We start from the raw sequence: 20,376 nt of genomic DNA on the forward strand, positions 1-20,376 counted from the left end.
TTCTCTCATTTGAACCTCTGTCTTCCTTTATGAAGAACCAAGCTGCAGATCATAGTTACTGCAAGAAGAGTCTATCCTAATGGGGCTTTTCTGCACTCTAAGGGATAGTTACATATTCATTCTGCCAGAGAGAGAAAATGAGAGCAGTTTAATCCTCCAATTGGGTCTGTCATTTTGGAGGTGAGAGATTTGATTTTTTTGTTATTTATTTTGTCCTAGGTATATTGTATCAAATATTGCCTGAAACACAGGCTGTATTTTAAGTCTTCACCCTTAGAATTGAACACCCTCGTTAGCAGGTTACTGATTCATGTTATCTTGCTGTTTTGTCTCTCCCACACCTACCTAATTTGTCCATGCAGAACAGCTTCAACAATAAAGTGTAGAACATTTTTAGCTCTGAATACCCTACAGCCTAGTAGGAAAATTATCTATATCAGAAGACAAGTTGGCTCCCCCAGGGGCAAAGAGAGAAAAGAGTGATTAGAGATAGGACCCAGGAGATCTGAGGAGAATTGCGATGAAGGTGTAAGTAAGGACTCTGAGTCATACATGTTGAATCCCAGAACCTTTCAGGAAGATTTAAAAGATAATAGCTAACACCTTTTTCTCAATATTGATACTGGCTAATTCCACTGATTTCTTCTTTGGCTTCCTGTTTTTTGTGAAACCTGTTCTTAAGAAACTTAAAAAAGAGAACATAAAACCTAAGTGAGTTTGTAATACACTCTTAAGAATCAACCTACTGCGTAAATACTAGATACTGCAGTGTTTGATTTGTGACACCTGCATTCCCTCAGTACTGAAAAGTAGCTTAGATCTTTATGTTTTCATTAAGTAAGTTGTGCAGAGTCCTTGTAGCGGCCAGTTTTGTAACGCCTTCCTTGTTCCCATGAGGTGCACCACCAAGATAACTCTTGTAAAAGCATTTCACAATAGGTTTAATTTGAGCATTTTGTGTGATGTCAGTCACATGAATCTGTTTAAGCTCACTGCAATTAATTCAGTATGTAAAATTACAAGAATAACAGTTACTGCACATCCTAACTGCCCTAGGATCTGGGTTCTCATATCCCTGGTTAGAAGCCATTACATGTTGATCTTATATCAGAAGCAGCATTTTGTCTTTTAGCAAGTACCAGTAGATCAGCTATTTAGTGATAAAGTGGCTGGAAAAGGGTTGTCTTCAGTTCCTTAAACACACAACATTTCTCCAGATAAAAAATTCCTGAAGTGTTGTACAAAATTTCCAGTAGACAAGATATCTTTTTGCCACCCTGAAGTCCTGGGTGCAACATTCTCTTTTGTATTTTCTCAACAACATCTGCAGCACCGCTCTGACTGATAAACAGCTTCCCATTTATTGTCAGCAATTTGTGAGCTACACCAGCCACTGTTTCTTTGATGTGACTGAAGAAGCAGAGCCCATCTTCTCTAGGAAATTACTTTAGACTATCTATTCTTGCTTGGTATTTGTTTTTCAACAATACCGATTACGTATCACAAGAGATGCAGGGAAAACATTTTTGAATCTATAGAGGAATCCACTTTATGGGCTGAAATTTGAGAAAAGTGGACTACCTGGGGCTAGAGAAATTAAAAACAAAAACAAAAACAACTACTTGAAATCCACTTATATTCAGAAAACATCTGAATGAGGGCAGATAAAAAAAGGGCAAATATATTTAATTCTATTAGGCAATAAGAAAAAAATGGTTCTATTTAACAGGCACATGAATTAACAAATAAAACAATAATCAATTAGGAATAAAAAGGAGAATTATTAGAATAATCTATATTTGGAGATTGTTATATTTTGTAGAGCTTGTCTTCAAAATTAATGGTAACTGAGTACTGAGTGAGCATAGAAAGTGAAGGTTTAAATCCATCAAGATTTTGATTCTGAGACTTTCAGATCCTTTGAGACGTATTTTAAGCCTTTCCTGGACTGAAGAAGTTTGAGCACCTATTTCTTGAAGCAGAAGTCAGAAATCTATTTCATCTTCTTTAGTTATTAATTTGTTTGTGTATCTATTTATTTTATTTTGTTGTTGTTGTTTCTTCCGCCACTGCAGAAATGCCAAACAATCCTATTTGACGTGTCTCCAGAAAGGAGTAACTGAAAGCTTTTGATCACAGTGAAACATTTTTAGAGCAATATTTTTAATTTAATTATTTTTTTTTAAACAGCAACCACTTTTCTGATAATGACACAGTCTTTTTAATAGCATCTTTCTTCTTTCCCACCATGACCACCAGATTCAGGAGGTATTGGTGTGGAGGAAAGGCAGATGGCTGCAGTTCTCAAGAGCTGTCTCTGACATATTTTCATATACAATCTCTACATCTGTGATATATAGTCTCACTGACTGCCATGTATTTAAGCTAATAATCTGAGGGAAAATCCACTCTATAAGTTCTGTCTGTACCTGATAGACTGTGGATGTTTTCTGGCCCTTGTACTTCTTGTTTACTCAAAATATACTATTATACTTGTGTTTTGGAGTAGCACTTCAATCTTAAATTGTGATTTAAAAAAAAAAACCAACAACCAAAAAACCAACCAAAACCAGGACTTTGAAGTTCAAAATTGCCAATGTAGTAGATCTTTTTCCTCAAGATCATGGATCAGAACTTTTTGTGTTTGTCTTTTCCTTTATAGGTTCTGTGTCCACTAATTAATTTAAACATATCACAGAACAGACCTAAAAAAAAGTAAATGTTGTGAGCAAGAATTTTCTATTTCTACTTATGGAGTGGCTATGCAGTATTGCTCAATAAAAGTAAACATCATGCTGAATTTAATGTTTATTCTTACATAATCTTTTCATGAAGGTTTGGAAACTACCTTTCCATAGGACAACTGTGACCTAACTCCTCTGGCTGTAGCTCTCCTCTTAATGCTGTGCTGTACACAGGCCTAGCCCTGAAAGCTGTTGGTGGCCCCTTTCAATGTGCCCTGCTTTCAGCTTTTGCACAGGCTGTGGTGTGACAGCCTTCTCTCTGCCTTGCTGTAAAACCGTGCCCTGCCTCCAGTGGAGCCCTGCTTCCCATGCTTTGAGACCATGACATGAATCAGATTGATTGATTGAGAAAATCACTTTCAACTGCATATTAATCCCTCTTCTTTTAGCTAGTGCTTTTCTAGCTTTTTATAAGGTGAAGAAATTACAGCAATGTGCTGTTTTGTCTCCCTCATGTGACAGTGTCTCAATGATAGAGTTACTGGTATTCAGGAGCTCACTGTTACTAGCAATTGCTCTTTTAAGGATTGTGCAAGGATTCCATATGCCTCTGAAAACATCAACTTCACTTCTGAAGATGTCTTACTAGAAACCTGTTAATCATATAGGAAATTATCAGAAAATTAAGTGGAAAATAATTATAAGGTTTTCCAGGATTCTAATAATTCAGATGAGGAATAATTTACAATGTAGAAAATAAGTTTATATTGGCTGGATGTACTTGCAAATCAGAAGTTGGAAAGTATATTGTTCTATCAGAAGAACAGTACAAGATATATATTTTAGAGTCTGTGTCACTTTTGGTAAGTGAAAATCCGAAAAGAATAAACCTAAATGTCCAATTGCATGTCTGCAGCTCTTCCAGATGTAAAGATATGGATTTTTCTACTGTTATCCCTTAATATGCCTGAAGCATGAGTTTTTATGAGATTCAACAAGCCTCATAGGAGAACACAGGTTTGATACTGGTCCTATACATTGTGTACTTTCACCCAGAAAAAAAAACAGTTACAAAATTGAGAAAATTCTAAGATGGGAAAAAACATCACCAAACAGCAAAATCATCCAGAGATTATCTAGGTTAGGGAGCAAAATGCATTCTTGACTGCTTTCATTTTAAGAATGTAACTTGAAAAACTTGGAAAAGTTCACAATCTAAATAAACTACAAAACCTGAAAACTATTGCATTATAGTTACCCCTTCCTGAATTTCCTTTTGAATGGTCTGTGTTTCTATAGTGGGCCACAGTACAGTTAGGGGCTGTAAGACTAGGGTCTTTAGAAAAAGCCATTGGACTCTATGTGTTAAGTAAACCTAGACGGCTGATTAATGGTGTATGGGGTTAATGACAACAGTGTAAATTTTCTAACAGGAGAATTTTCTTCTAGGTAAGTAGATTTCCTTTCTTTAAGCTCAGACAGAAAGACAGAGAACTAGAAAAATATGTAGCTTGGTGTTCAGGAAAAACATTAGAACTGGTTTTGATGGCTGTCAGCACATCATTCTCCTCTGCACATTGCTATGTATCAATTCAGCTGTTCTTAAATGTAACTGAAAAATCCCATATGAGAAGGTTTTGATCATCTGTAAGAGCCTGCAAGATCCTTTGTAAAAAATTCAGTGATGGACACATTCAAAGCTATGTTCATGACAGCTGAAGAAAAATTTTTGATGGAACAAAATATTTCTTCATGTAGTCAGCATGTACTTTGAGAGCTTGGTACACCTCTTTCATCAAACTGATGTTCTTCATGCTTGCTAATCTGCCTGTACCTCTGCAAAGGAATATTGTAGTTATGTAGGTTTCACATATGAAGTGTAAATTTTGTTTGAACATAAATTTTCTGGAGCATCAACACACAGCTGGACTGTGACACAGCTGTAATTATTTCACATAGATACCTTGAAGCTCAAGATGGTGCAATATGATCTCAGTTATTCCAGTGGAAATGAGTTTTTCTGGTCTGGGATTGCATTCAGTCTAGCAGCACGTCTTTTACAGCTTATGAAGACCACCATTTTTGTTATTATGTCCCTGTTCCTTCTGTCTACAAACCTCTACTATAAAGAAGTCACCATTTTAATTTGTTTTTTCAGTTTCAGACCAAAGTGATGGCAGAAGATGTAGCCTAACTGCTACATCAAAGACAGGCCTGCTTTTCCTGTGTCAATGTACTCACTGAACTGAGCATTGCTCATGTTCACTCCTTATGAGACACTTCATTTTTTAAAAAAACAACATTTTGATTTCATTTTCTGCCAAGAAAAATTTCAGAGAATAGCAAAATTGTTAACAGAGGGCAAAATTACAACTTTTATACTTATTAAATAACTTCTTTTGCTCTTGGAAAAAAATAAAAGTATCCAAAACTTGTCAAAAACTGGCATATTTGTATCTACAACTGGGCAAATTAGATACAGCACTTTAAAATAGTTATAGTATTTAAATGCATTTATAATCTAACTTTTTAAAATTAGATTTGTTTAATGTATGCCATATATTTAGATTGAAAAAATTACTTACTCTGTACATTTTAGTATCAATCAAAATTTCCCGGGTATCAACTGGAGAAATGCATCCCCTGCAAAGAGAAGGGTAACTTCTTCAATAATTTTTCTTCTGAGACATGGATGAATGGAAAAAATACAAAGCGACCTAGCAATAGATGACTTTTTACACATTTCTTTTTCTTCAGCATCAGCCAGTGAAATGTGTTCTGTAAGCATCAAATAAGTTTTGAGCCAATGTAGGGGGTAGAAACATTTCACTTAGCATCACAATGTTCAGTTACAACTGGTTTAGAATTTTGGCTATTTACAGGCAAGTTACCATGTGACTTTTCCCTGTATGAAATTAATCACATTGACTTAAAAAAATAAAAGATTAATTGGTTTTATACAGTGTTATATCATTTATTGTGGTAGCTATTAAAAATAGATAACCAGAGGCTAATAGATGTTAATGGTCCCTTTCACTATTAAAAAAAAAATCAATGTTTCTTGGACACAGAATATCTTTATGTGTTCTTTTTTGCTTAAATGTGTTTTATTTAAAAATATCCAAACAAATAAACCTGCATTCACAAATCATCTTTATTTTGGCAGCTCTTTAATTTTCATTTCAAGTTCAACAAATATTTTGTGTGCAAATTAACTGCACACTTCAAATAAGGAGAAAATCTGGCATGTGACTACTTGTCTTCCAATAAGAGAAATATATTCAGCATTTATTTTTCTCTTAAAATATTATTTTACATATCTCATGTACTTTTTTAAGGGCCACAACATCTAGGTTAGGTAACCTTTCCACAGTTTTTATACATTTTGTTCAAACTTGTTGGAGAGCAGTTAGATTTTCAAATGTAAGTAATTAAAAGCATAAGCTATTGAGTTATTGACCAATACTGAGCTATTAATCAAGCTAAAAAATTCTACAATCAGGGTTCAGTGCTCTGAAGCACTGTAAAATAATAGTATTTGTGTTCAGTGATGCAAGTAGCCACAATTAAGCAGTTCACTTGACAAATGAGATTGTTCACTTTATTTTGCACTTAATTGAATTGTACATGCTTGGTCACCACTGTCTCTTTCCTTTTAGTTTTGATTTCCAGCCATTTAAACATACACATTTATTAAAGAGAGAGCAATTAAGTTGGAGTTGGCCATTTGCTCTAGAAATGCAGACATCAAGAGCTCTGACTTACAATGTTGTACAGAGTAGAAATTTTTAATATACCTCTAGAAAAAAAATCTTAATTTTCTTAACAAAAAGTCTGATGAGATTGTTGGGCTTTGTTGCTAACTTAATTGAATTGTCAAAAAGAAAGAGAGCCACACAGGATGTTGATATCAAATCACTTTTACCAAACAGAAATTTTATTTTAGTTACAAACGATATTTGCATTTCAGTAGTTCTATCTCACCTTGCTGTCCTTTCTTTTCTGTGTTTGTAGTCTTCTTGTGATGATTCTGAATTTGTAACATATCAGTCAGTTTTGTTTGTTTGTTTTTTATGTTTGTTTTTAACAAATTGTGGTGTTGAAAACCTAAGTTCTGGGTTTCATTTCAAGATCATAAAAATAAGTGTTTTCAGTCTGGATGGGAGAAATGTGTTAATTAGATGCAAATGTTTTCAATAGCAGTAAGAAAATGGAAAGGTAATTGTAACATGGTGATTATTTATTCCAATGTCTCTCATTGAAAAAGGTGATCTTAGAAAACCTAGATTCCTCCAGAGTAATATGAAGTATTTAATTGCAAATAGTGACAGAATCTACCTACGATACGGTTTTAACAATCAGACATACATTTGTAGGTAAGCTGACACCAACAGAGAGAGGGTTTCATGAACCTCTTAGTTCAGATGTGTGAGGAGCATTTTGTGATGAAGGAGTACCATGTTGAGTTTGAGAGAAATAAGGAAGGCATATGTATGTGTAATGCTGGCTCATAGCTTGATGAATTATGTTTTGTGGAGCAGGATGCCCACAGACTCTCAGTCAATTCCTGCACAAGCTTTTCACATTTGCTAAAGAGATCACGAAGCTTTGGGTGTCTCCCAAGAAAGCTGAATCCATAGTTCTCTTTGCAAATTGTTTGGAAGACCAGATGTTCTTGCCTGCACGATTTCCTGCTCAAGTCAATAGAAAACACTGATGACATGGTGTTTCTCTTTCCCATTGCAGGCCCTACCAGTGTGGTCACTGCTCCCAGTCCTTCTCCCAGCCTTCAGAGCTGAGGAACCACGTAGTTACGCACTCCAGTGACAGACCTTTCAAGTGTGGTTACTGTGGTCGTGCCTTTGCTGGTGCCACAACACTCAACAATCACATCCGGACACACACTGGGGAAAAGCCCTTCAAGTAAGTACTTGAAGCCAACAGCCTTTGCCAGCTGAGATTAGAGAGGGAAATGCATTGCTGCTGTTCACTAGCATCACTGCTCCATACCAGCACAGAGCAGAGGCTCCCTTGAAAGCCAAGGTCAGACCACTAGATATAACCAGTGGTGTGGCTAATATTAGAATTAAGCCAGGCTTTTGTCTGGGTCCCTTGCTAGCCTTGAACAATTTTCAGTCTTCCGATGAGAACTTGAATTTTTAGTGAAATGACAAGCTGCTGCCAGAGAACTGTAGGTGAAAATACAGTCAAGACTGGGACAGGCTATGATGTAAGAACATTAATATGATTCTTTGATGTCTACATGATAAGGTAGATGGAACTTCACATTAAAGCTAATTTGGGTCTGGTCAAATAAGGGGTAGAAATACCCATCTTTTTTTAGTCTCAGAATCACTGCATATAAAATGCAACTCTTGCGTGTGGCATAAGTTTGATAAGATCATAGTAATAAATTGGTAGTGTTCAGCTGTCCAAGATAGAAGAAAAGAAAAAAAGAAGTCTCTTGGTCAAGATGTTTTTTAATTAAACAGCCTCTGCTTATTTCTGTAGGTTCTGTTTACTGAAATTAAAGCCAAGTACATAACTGCATCTCAGAAATAATTTTTCCTCTGTGTTCACCTCCAATTATAACACAGTTGGCCCAGGTAGATTTTACCTTCTGTTAGGTATTCTTCAGGTGTTCTTCAAGAATACACATTTTCCATATTTGTACCCATGTCTTTGCTGAACTGACAGGCACAATTTTTATGGATGTTTTACCTGGAACAATTCTACTTTGGAAGAAAAATAATGTATTGATATCAATGTGTAATGTATTGATATCACTTCATTTGGAAGCTACCTGGTGTTCCAGCAAGAAACGAGAGTACGCATAGAGGGTGTGTGTGTCTCTCCCAGTTCTTCAAGGTCTGCCTGTCCTCCATCTACTTTTCTGTGTTTGTCTTTTTTTCTACTTTTGCTATCCTGTGATCTTGGTCTGGTTAATGTAAGAGAGCTCAGCCATGGGGCCTGCCAGAACCCCTCATAACAAGCCCAGTAGAGATACCAGTAGAGATATTTTGCCTCCATATACGGCTGGAAGGAAGCATGGCTTCTGTACATGTCTCTGCTCGGGGCAAGGGGGCAGAGCCAGGAACCAAATACTACATATCCAGGACAGAAGAGCTTGCATACCAGAAGTAGTAGCTAGGATAGCTTTATAGGTGTCAAAACATGGAAACTCAGAGCATCTAAACATTGACTCCTCTAGAGCCAGTTTGTTGAATGCTCAGAGCCCATGGAAAATGAGCCAAAAATAGTGTGAGCAATCAGATCGATTTTATCTAGTTGCTGTGTAAATAGATTTTAGTAATTAATGGAAGAGGTTTCCAGGTCAAAATGGAAAATAGATTTCTTTTAATGTAAAGGTGTTACTTATGTGTAACCCTGTTGACTCCACTTAATTTTTTTCCTTAACATCCTGTTTTTGTCATGTTTCCAATAGATCTGCTATTTTGCCCCATTTAGAGTCATTATTTTTCCGGTTTGGTTTGGTTATTTTTTTCCCCTTTCCCAAAATGGCCTTGACTACCGCACAATTTCAGTTATGAAAGTGCTTAATGTATGTACTGGAATTAACCATTGATCTGGAATTTGTTTGCTTTGCCCTGCTTATGCTGAAGTATTTAAATATCCTGGGATATATCTGGCCATTCTTGAAGCTGCAGGGCAGAGCAACAAAAAATGTGGATGATCTATACTGTTTCTTTATAACATACGGCATCATTTCATACTTGCAAGATTCTGATGTAGATTATTCCTTAAACTCAAGAAAGAGTAAAGTACCAGTTTCTCTCTGGAAGACCTGTTAAAGTATCTGCAGTAAGTTGACTAGTCATTTCGTATGAAGCTAAAACTGGAGCTACAGATCTTCCAATCCCTGCTAGTCAGATAAGGGGATGTATACACCCTGATCCTGCAAGCTGTTCAAAAGGACAAATTTGCCTCCCCTGCAGGGCTGCTTGCATTTGAGAGAGGAGGTGCAGAAATCTTGTCCAGAAAATAATCCACCCTCTCTGTTGGAGGAAAAAGAGATAGCAGCAGCTCATCTTGATGTCTCAATACCATCGTGCAAGACATGGTATTAAGTAAGCTTAGGGTGAAAAAAATCAACAAATTCTAAGAAATAAGACCTGTAAATGTGACAAGATTTCTGTTTCTTGCTCATGCAATTTAGTTTAAAAATCTTTGTTTAAAAAGGGATTTTGAGTGTAACAAAAAAGTAAAATGGAAAAGTCCTGTGAGATAAGGTTTCTTTAAAAAGTCTGTATTTATGGTAATGTACATACTTCTGTTGAATAATACTTTTACTCTTAACAAGAACAAGCATGCATGGGTAGCACTAAATTATTTTTAAATAAGCTATTTTTAAAGTAACAGACATAGTTTTAAAGGTATAACCAATTTCATAGGTGAAAATGGGCAGTTAGCTGGATGGTTAACCACATCTACTGTGAATGCAATCTCACCATTTGTAATGCAATAAGACAGTTAGGCTTGTAAGTGGCATTTGGGCAAATTACAGTGTGCATGGATTAAGCATGCTATGTCAAACACTAAGTGTATGTTTGTATGCATATTGCTTTTGGAAGCTGTTTTTAAAAGTGGTGAACATAGGGTGACTGTATTTTAAAATACTGATTTTAGAGGTCTGGGAAGAGGTCCTCTAAAAGAGATCTGATTGGTTTAAAAAGACTTTTCTGGGAGAAGATGTTTTCTTTGTAGGCTTTAGGCAACTTTGAATGCATGGTGGAAGACTTTTTCTATTTGCTTTTCATTATAGATAACGATGCTAAGTGAGGTTATCTGTAGTCAAAGCTTTAGCTGCATTGCCTGGACTGCAGGTCCAGTTAGAAGGGATTTCTTTTCATGTCATCACAAGCTATCAAGTCAGCCTCACCACTGTAAAGTTTTCGTGTATTCTTATCTTACTGAAGTCTCCACTATGGCTGCTAGTCTGGGAGCAAAGCTCTGAAAAAAATTAAAAGGTAGGAGAGAAAGGAAAAGTATTGTACATCCCATTTTTTTAAATTCTTACCTCCAAATACATTCCATTTTAGAAAGATTAAAGAATAGTTGAGGGCCTTATCTGCAGAACCAGGTTTATGCAAACATCTAATATTTGTGAGTCAACCCAAAAGTATTAGAGAAAAGATTCTGGGATAACCCATGTGTTTTTCATTATTTCTCACTGAAATGAAAACTAGGGATCATAGATTTCAGGTTGAAAATAGCTGTTGTACCTGCAGTGACATCTCAGCTTTGTCTTTTTTTTTTTTATTTGTTAGTTTGTTTTGGCTTTTGGGGTTTTGTTTTGTACATCATAGCTCAAAAGGAAAAATATTGCTGCTTTACTACCATTCCCACCTACAGTGGGATAGCTGTGCAGACTGCTGTGACACTATCATCCTCACCTTTCTTATCGGTTTGTATCCAGCAACAGGTTCTCTGCACACATTGAAAAGAGAAGGCAGGGGCTTAATACATGTCCCTCCCTGTAAGCTAGGCACTTAAATATCCAAAACTATTTGACCTGAAAACACCACCACCACCCTTTGCAGGTGCCTAGAAAGTCTTAGGCACCTTTTTGGTACTATCTGAAGGATACCTGTGTACATGAGAAAGCCAGGGGAATTAGGTGCCTTGCCAAAGGCTTCATTCAGACTTTTTCTAGGGGCTGGAATGCAGATAGCATAGCCTTACCAGCAGCAACACTTGGCACCCACATCTCTCCCATCCAAAGGGTAGATGCTTGTAACAAGGGATTTATTCTTTTTTAGTCTCTCTTTAGCATCCTTCTTTTCTGTGCCTGCATGAGTGTTTCCCAGAGCAGCCTGTAGCTGGGAAGTTAGAGCATTCTGATGACAGAAGAAACTTGTGGATAAAGTCAGGAACTTGCATTTGAAAGTAATACAGTGAACCTTACTCTGCTTTCAAGACCCATGCAAGGGTCTGAGTGAATGCAGTGTCCAGCTCCAGCCTCCCAGGCAAGCTCCAGAAATGGTCAGAAGGCCTGCTACACCTTCATGGCATGTGTTTTTAATGAGTAGCTCAATGTTTTGATCACCTTATAGTCTTACTTTGATTCACATATAGCCCCATGGCATCCTGATATATTTCATTTATTTAGCCAGAAATGTATTTAGTCATTTATTTAGAAATAAGGTGTTACCACACCTGATTTTGTAGATTATTTTGCAACTACCATTTACAGCTTGCTCAGGCAAGGATCCAAGCCTCCTATTACTCAGCAAACAAAGCACTTGTCTTTGTAGACATCAAAATAACAAAACTATCAAGTTCAAGCAGATGGCAATATCTCATACAGACTAAGTTAAACCCCCAGCCTTAAAATTGATTCTAATGTCTCTGTGATAGATACATATATATGTATATAAAAATAATACAGTAATCTGCAAGTTTGTCAGGCAATGAAAGGTAGTGTATTTTGACACACTAATCCAGTAACTAATCAGTTTTCTAATAAACAATCAGCAGTCCACTAATGTGTCATCAGCACTTCAGGAGCTCTGGAGAGTGGATGATCTGCACATAGACGTTAATGAATACCCCAAAAATCATTAAGTAATCAATACTTCTGAGTTATTTTCATTGAGCTGATAGGTCTGATACATTAAAGCTGACATTTTACATTTGTCAAGATCAAAGTGCAGTTTTAAACAGTGGAGCAGGCTGCTAAAAATACTCTATGAAAGACAATCAAAGAAACACAGCTTAGAAGTGTTGACATTTTAGATTGGTACAGTAGCTTGGATGAATGATTCTGTAATGCCTTTGCTAGATGTTCCTGAAACAGAACTTTCTTACTAAAAATTACTACTGTGAAGAACATTCCACAATCATGCATATGTGTAAATATATTTATTTTATCTTTTTTTTTCTGTAAGCAGTTAGATCAGTGACAGTTCATTTTTTATCATTGCATCAGTGAAGAGATAGATGAATATGAATCAGCTGAGCCCTTTGTTTTCCTCATTTCTCCTTTGAAGGTGAAGAATTCATCTTAGTGATGCTTTTATGATAATATTCTTTGAAGGTAAAAGATCACACTAAATCAAAGGTAGCTTTTGGAGTGAGCACAATACAAGAAGAATCTCCTGCATCCATATTTGCAATCATCAAACACCACTATCTAGTGTTAGAATGCAAATTAAGAGGGTGCTATTTGGAAGATTAAATACAATAGATTCTCTTTCAGAGCAGGGGTAGAGGATTCATCCCAGGCTAGAAATAACCCACATCCTATCTCCTCCAAAATGCAATGGCTTTATTCATTTGTTCACACATTGTTTTTGTTGCAGCCTATGGTTTCTCTAAAGAAAGGACAAGGTAGAAAGACTGCATAAAAGACAGTGAAGCAAACACTGGTGACTGTTACAAGTTCTTGCTCAACACACAGATTTCTCACATAGTGTGGTTCCTTTCAGATAATTGTGTAACCACTAACTCTATGTGCCTGTTTAAAATGAGCTCCATTGCATAATCAGATCACATAAACAAAGAGTTTTGTCTTGTTCTCGCACTGAACAATTATTGCTTTGTGATTTCTCTTCCTCCAATAGGCAATTGTAGATTTTAAATTAGCAGAAGGTGAAATTCTATTTGTCATCAATTTCTCCTAGGGGTTACAGAGCAGAAAACTGCAGACAAGCTGCTTCTTTGATGGCTCACTCCTAAAAATCTCTTTTTGTTCTTTATCTATTTGAGCTGACAGTGATCAGAGCTACAGCAGGACAGGCCTCTCTGGAGAAATCACCTTCCCCCTCTCTATTGACAGATTCCTCTGTTCTGAATCAGAAAGGCCTTGTCCCATCATAGGCATCAAGGCCTTGGAAGTAGCCACCAATTAAACCTCTTGAGCCAGTAAAATCTGAAGCCACTTTTGAGTGTCTCTTCTGATTAGGCAGGATGAGACAAAGCCCATCACCCCCTCCACCTCCACCCCCAGAGCAGCTCCTCGGTCTCAATTTTCTCTCTTGACTTCACCAGGTGCGAGAGGTGTGAGAGGAGCTTCACACAAGCCACGCAGCTGAGTCGACACCAGAGGATGCCCAATGAGTGCAAGCCAATAACAGAGAGCACAGAATCAATTGAAGTGGATTAACTGATTGACTGGTTGGAATTAAACTGCAAGGAAAGTCATGATTAAATGTCACGGACACTTAAGCAAAACCAAAGATTTCCTCTGAGCAACTTTCAATCAGTCCCAGAAAACCAAAAGCAGTAATAAAATAAGTAAGATGTTAAGAGATATTGATCCTGGCATGGAAGTGACACCAGGAAAGAGATTATTTATTTATGACTAGGGATAAGTCTTATTTCAATTGACAAGTTACTTGGGACTGTTAACATTTCGAGTCCCACCTTGTATAGTTTTAATTCTAAAAGCCTTTATAATTGCTGTTTAATGCCAAAGTGAGGAATCTCAAGGGTTCTTCTGCCTGTAGTTATGACTGAGAATGCACATGGACTTGTTTATTGTTACACCTTTTTTTGTAGCATGACTCAAAGGACCCAGGTATAATCAATATATTTGGCTGGGCTGGGCTAATTTGATTCTTGAAAATAGAAATTGCTGTGTGGGATGGGAAGTGATCAAGAGCTGTATCTGGGTCAGTATCATCTTTCTCAGACCAAAGGGCATTTCATTTCCATAGTCTCATGTCTCATATTGTGTGCACTTTTTCATGTAAGTAGTTTCACTCAACCGTATTGCATTGGCATAGATATTCTGGAAAAAAAAATTATAAAAAAAGGAATGTTATATATCTGCAAACATACATTATATAATGAAGCCAGTAGGAAAGCTATATTAAACTAAGAGCTCTCAAATTCAGTCTAATAGCTATGAAAGACAGAAGCAGTAGAAAGTATTTTAAATATTTAAGATTCCAGTCTATGTGTAAATCCTAACAGAAAAACTGATCAGAAGTCCAGGCTGTAGACCGTTGATATTTTTACTCTGTTGGTTTGTATCAAATTGAAAATGCTCCTGTGTCAGTTGAAACTTTCAACATACTTGGGCTGAGCTTTAAAACAAAAGCTAAATCTGAACTCACATACTTTGTAAATGGCTCGGAGGCCTCATAGCATTCACTTCATGGAAATTTGCCTGGTGCAGTCGTGAATGAAAGGGTGCCAAAATATTCCCAACATCAATGTAAAAAGCTCAGATGTCATTACATTGGTTCAATTTAACAGTTTCCATATTGGCTTTTTTCAAGCTTTTATCTTTGATGTATTTCAGATTTCCTGATTTTGTCTAATCAAAGAATGCTTTTCCCTTTTAGAGACCAGCAGTGTTTGTTCATATATTGACTGTGTCGATGCTAGAGCTGTAGTTTGATAAAAATGTAAAAAAAAAAAAGAAAAAAAGAAAAAAAAAGGAAAAAAATCACAAAAACCCACCAAAAAATACCAAAACCAAACCATCAACAAGAAGCAAACCTAAACAGTTCTGAGGTCATGCTATATTATAAGGTAGAACTGCAAAATAAATTTGTGGAGATTATGGGGATTAAAACAGATTCATTCAGTTTTGCACCAAAACTGAAATGCTGGGTGGCTCATAAGGGCTCAGTTGATTATACTAAATATTTTAAAAACATTTATGGGGATGATTTTAAATATGTAGAGAATTAAGTATCCAACTCTGTAAAGGGCTAGACAGAATCAGCTACAAATATAGTAACAGATTCAGACCATTTACGAATTCTGCAAAAAGCTCAAGTAGAAAAAGAACATACACTAAATTTCGAATACATGTAAAAAAGAATGTACAGTCTAAGACATCTTTACTTCGGGATGTTCGTTTATTATGTTGCTGAAAATACACTGCAGAATCTGAAGTTTCCAAAGCTTTGCCAGAAATTACTTCAGGAATTATTCTATTATTTGTCTTTGGCCATTAAAAATGTAAAACATTGTGAAAAAAAAGAGATATTTTTATCATTGTTCTAGCAAGTACCAGATTATCTCACTAAGAGGCTTTGGCCCTGTGAGCTTTTCAGCTCTGTTTCTCAGTGCAGAGGTACGGGGAGATAGCAATTCTGTTACCACTCACCTGATTTTTTCCTCTAAACGATGAAAAATTCTTAACTACTATATAAATGTGTGTGTTTGTTTTTTAGGTTCAAAGAAGCATGGAAAGCTGGGTAGGAAGAATTGTAACTTAAAGGTGACTATTTGAACATTGTTCTATTCCTAGCAAGGCTAATCAAACAGAAAAAACCAAAATCTGATCCTAAACCTTTCAGACCCTCAAGCCTGGTAGTTCACACCTTCCATTATTTAACAGACTTCATGTGAAGTAACTTTTTGTTGGGGCACCAGCTTTTGGTTAACATTTGAACAGCAGTTGTAGACCATTTCTGCAAGAAAATAGACATTCTCCTCCCTCCACCCCCCCCCCCAAAAAAAAAAAAAGCAGAAATTTATAAATAGAGAAGTGCGAAAAGATATATGACATTCCCTGAAGAGCAAATGTGAACTATCTGTTGGATCACTGATTTATGCTGCTGCATTATCTAACTGTGCTCTCCTGTTCAGGGATGTGGTTAGTGGTAGTGCAGAGCACTCAGCCTCTTGCAGAAGGGATTTATATTTGAATCCAGTAATGCAAATAGCATATAGGTATATGCTTACAAATATTGCAAGATCCCTGCTGAATATAGATAAACTTATTCATATGTTTTTAATTAAACACATGTCTAAATATTCTCCTGAATGGGTGTGAAGCAATTATTTCAAGATTTTCCTGTTTTTTTTTTTTTTATTCACCAGAGTAGGATTTCTGCAGAACTTAATTACTTTCTTCCAAGTAATTCTTTCTTGTGTAAATCACTATGTTGTGCCAGATGCCTAAGCACAATTTCAATTATTGTATTATTTTATGCATGGCACTTTCAGAACAGATTTGGCAGCATAAAAAAGCAATTCAGTGAAAATCTGTGATTTCATAGTGGGTTTTTCCTTAAGTACAACTTTTGGCATCCTGTTACAATATAGCAAATGTAAAACTAACATGGACAAGCTGAAATACATCCTAGGTTTGGACTAAACAGAATCTAGTTCCTGTCTGCTCTACCTGAATGCTGAATGAGTTTCTGTTCATGTATCGACAGAACAACAGTACATTAGGTCTATTACGAATACAGTATGTGTTTGCACACAGCAAACTGAAGCAGTAAGTATAGTACAATTATCTTTAAATGTAGTGATTATGTGCCTGCCATTTCAGAATTTCTGAAGCACTATTTTGTAGTTTGGTAAAAAAATACAAGCTTGAGGGTTTGTTTTGGGTGGGATTTTTTTGTTTATTTTTGTGTTTTGTTTTATTTTCCTTGTTTGATTTGTCAGGAGTTTTTTGTTTGTTTGTTTTCTTAGGGTTTTTTTTTGTTTTGTCCAACCCAGAATACATTGACAGTCATATTTAAAAACTGTGCCTGGTTCTGATTTCTTTTTCCAGTGTGGAATTAAATGTTATACATTCATAAAATTATTCCTTTCAGAAAGATGTTAGGTCCTTTAAGAACCTACAGTTAGACCCCAAATATGATCTTTGTCTTCCCATGAAGGAAAACTAAGTTGGGAATAATGTAGTAATTACAGCATATTGCATACTACAAAATCAAAAGCAACGATGTTTGTATCTTTTTGGTAGCATCATCTCTCCTTTTAATTAGTATTTATTATTTTTATGGTGACATTGCATTATGTAATTCTGTCTTATAGCTGACAAAATTATTTGATTTCAGACAAATAAATAGGTGAAAGTCCAAAAGTAAGTCCTCATTGGTTTTGAGAGTCAACAGTTGCTATGATTTTTTTTTTTAATTACAATCGGAGCACTCTTCTGTACCACCTAAATCCTTTCTGTGGATAAGATTCCAGAAAATAAAATATTCTGGAACTGCATTAAAATTTTTTGTTTATATTTTGTCTAGATTTTGGAACTTTTGATTAGCCAATTTTTAGATTAAGCCAACCTAAAAAAGTTTATAAATCCACCCTATATATGTAGAGTATGCTGAAGGGGTCCTCTGTTGTAATAAAAATAATAATATTAACGTAATTAAAAAAATAAACAGCTTGCTTGCATTTTTTAAACTTCATAAAATTGCATCTTTTTTACTGCAAAGGACCAATTAAATCATGCATGTAGCTGTATTCTTGTGATATCAACTGTAAAGATTGCATTGTGTTTAAATGAAGACAACAGGCACACATTTAAAAAGAAGATGAAGAAATGTAAATATATTTGATTAATAAAACATTTCTATTACCATAACTTAAGCCTTTTTTATGTTAAGATAGCATACGGAATTTTGTGCATGCTATGTAGAAAACAAAATATGCTTAAATGCATGTGTATCAAAAGCAGCCCCAAATAATAACAGCGCCTTGCTGTAGCTTTCATTATGAGCTTTTAAAAGGGGTTTTCAGCTGGGATGTTACAAAGTGATTTGCAGTGACAAGAGAGTGAGATCAAGTTCACTTTTCTTGATGACTGTATCTCGATCCTCTTATTGATATAATGCTGGGGGCACATGTAGTCATATGCTCAAGTAGATTCTCAGCCATGCTTTGGAATTTGTTTGCATAGGTTCATGATGCACATTGTGTCATATTGTAACGAGGTTTTTCTGTTCTGCATACTGAAATGGGTTTTTTTTTCTTATGGTTGACGGCCTGAGACTTGTTTAGTTACCTGAATCCTGATTTACAAGGATCACCATCTAGTGGACTAAGACAGAATTTTAAAACTCCAGTTGAAGTGATGTCTGAGCTCATTTTTAAAAAATCATTCTAAAAACAAAGCTAAAAGCACTAGCCATGCCCCACTGCAATGGACCTTCCAGTGCCATTTTTAACATTATTTCACTACCATTGTGTATGTCAAAGAGCAGTGATTAGCTCACTAAGTCACCCCTTGTTCCACTTGAAAAAATACTACTTGTGTATGAGAAAAATACTCCAGTTGCTGTCATTTTTCATCTTATATTTCCTTTTACACAAGCACCAGAACCACCATGGTAGAATAATTGTGCAGAACTACTGTACTTGAGAAAATACTCAGGTAAATTGGCCAGCAGGCTGCCTGCTGGTTTGCAAGTAGCAAGGATAGTCAATCATTCAAAGCAAACTTCTATACATTCGAGGAAAATTCTTTATAATAAGAAATTGTATTGAGTCACGCTGTATGAGATTATATTGCCAAACCCACATAATCTGTCATGAGCTAATGAGACACAAATGTCTAAATGGGGTGAAGAAGTCCTTTATCTGATGGCCCAATCTATAATGTAAAAGGGTCCTGGGGTCCACCTTCTTGAAACTCTTCGGGTGCCTGATTTAGAAGGGGTGAGGCTCAGGTCTGCTAATATTTTTCTTCTAATTCATTTACTGAAATTTTTAGCTGGGCTTAGGGTTTGCTGCCTTTTTACTTTTGTCACTGTATGTGTCCACTGAGATCTGGGGCAGAATCAGTCCAGTGTTGAAGTACAAGAGACCAAAACATCTTCGATTTTACTGTTTGGTTGTTTGGGTTTTTTTAACCAAATGAACACTTGCTCCCAAACAAATATATAGATAAGCAGCCTCCATGTCAATGCACACGCTACAGGTGCTTCCTGGGCACCACTGAGCAACTGCCAGTTAAAACAAGTCCAGTGACTTCTTAACACTACAAATCCAACTGATGATACACAGATGTTGAAGCTGCACTCTAACCTTCATGTACTGAGCGTTGATTCTCCCAGCCTCAGACTCACTTCTTTTCCTACTTGCTGCAGGACAGTCAGCAAAATGTTTTGACAGCAAACTTGCTCAATCTCATCTTTCATGTTTTCAGGGGATTTGATGGCCTTTCAAACTAAACCAATAATGCAAGGTGCTTGACATACCCAGTTGTCTGGTGAAATAGAAATATACACCGACCAATGTATAACAATAATTAGGTGCCGAAGAATAAGATCCATACAATACAGTGCATGGGATGGGGCATTTGTCTTTCTCAGTACTTCCTGGTGGTCATCCCTGGTAGATCCCTGACCAAGTAGCCGAGAGACAGACATGGGTAGCTTTTTTGCTCTAAATCTGAATAATTTGCAGAAAACCATCTAAGGATACCAGATATCTAGACCCAGCTACAGCTGATTTCCCATCAATGTAATTAGGGACATCAATAAACTAATACTGTAGAAGCCCTAGAAACCCACACATGACTGAAATTAGTCCAAGGACATGGGCAGGGAAGAGGACCTTATTTTTTTCCCCTTCTTCTCTACCAGCCACAGCAGGGGAGTCTTACCGTTACTTTCTCATAGATTTAATTTTTTTCCGATCTTTATTCTTCTCCCCTTCCATCTTGGCTCTCATCATTTCCATCTATTATACTTTTAATTTTCTCTTCCCACTGATATTGCTGCATTCAATCATTCCCCTCATATGTAGAGTTTCTCCAAATAATCTTGCAAATGACTAAGGAAAGAACTTGTATTTGTTTATATTGGCACAACAAGTCCCAGAAATATTTTTTTTTCTATAATCTCAGCTTCAATAGAATGATTCAAACTATAATAGTCATGCAGAGCCTTCAACCTGGAATTTTTTTTAGGGAGCCAAGAACATTCTGGCCTATAGCAACACACACTACTAGTGATCAAATATT

General features: G+C 36.2%; 1 protein-coding gene across 1 annotated transcript in view; it reads left to right on the forward strand.

Moving 5' to 3' along the window:
- Window positions 1–13,809, forward strand: part of PRDM6 (PR/SET domain 6) — a 71,892-nt gene extending 58,083 nt beyond the window's left edge. The window contains exons 6-7 of the mRNA XM_005142400.1: window positions 7,431–7,607; window positions 13,695–13,809. Coding sequence (XP_005142457.1) covers window positions 7,431–7,607; window positions 13,695–13,809 — 292 coding nt within the window. The remainder of the gene's footprint in view (window positions 1–7,430; window positions 7,608–13,694) is intronic.
- Window positions 13,810–20,376: the final 6,567 nt, after the last annotated feature.

This window comes from Melopsittacus undulatus, chromosome Z, assembly GCF_012275295.1.
Source record: "Melopsittacus undulatus isolate bMelUnd1 chromosome Z, bMelUnd1.mat.Z, whole genome shotgun sequence".
Lineage (NCBI taxonomy): Eukaryota > Metazoa > Chordata > Aves > Psittaciformes > Psittaculidae > Melopsittacus > Melopsittacus undulatus.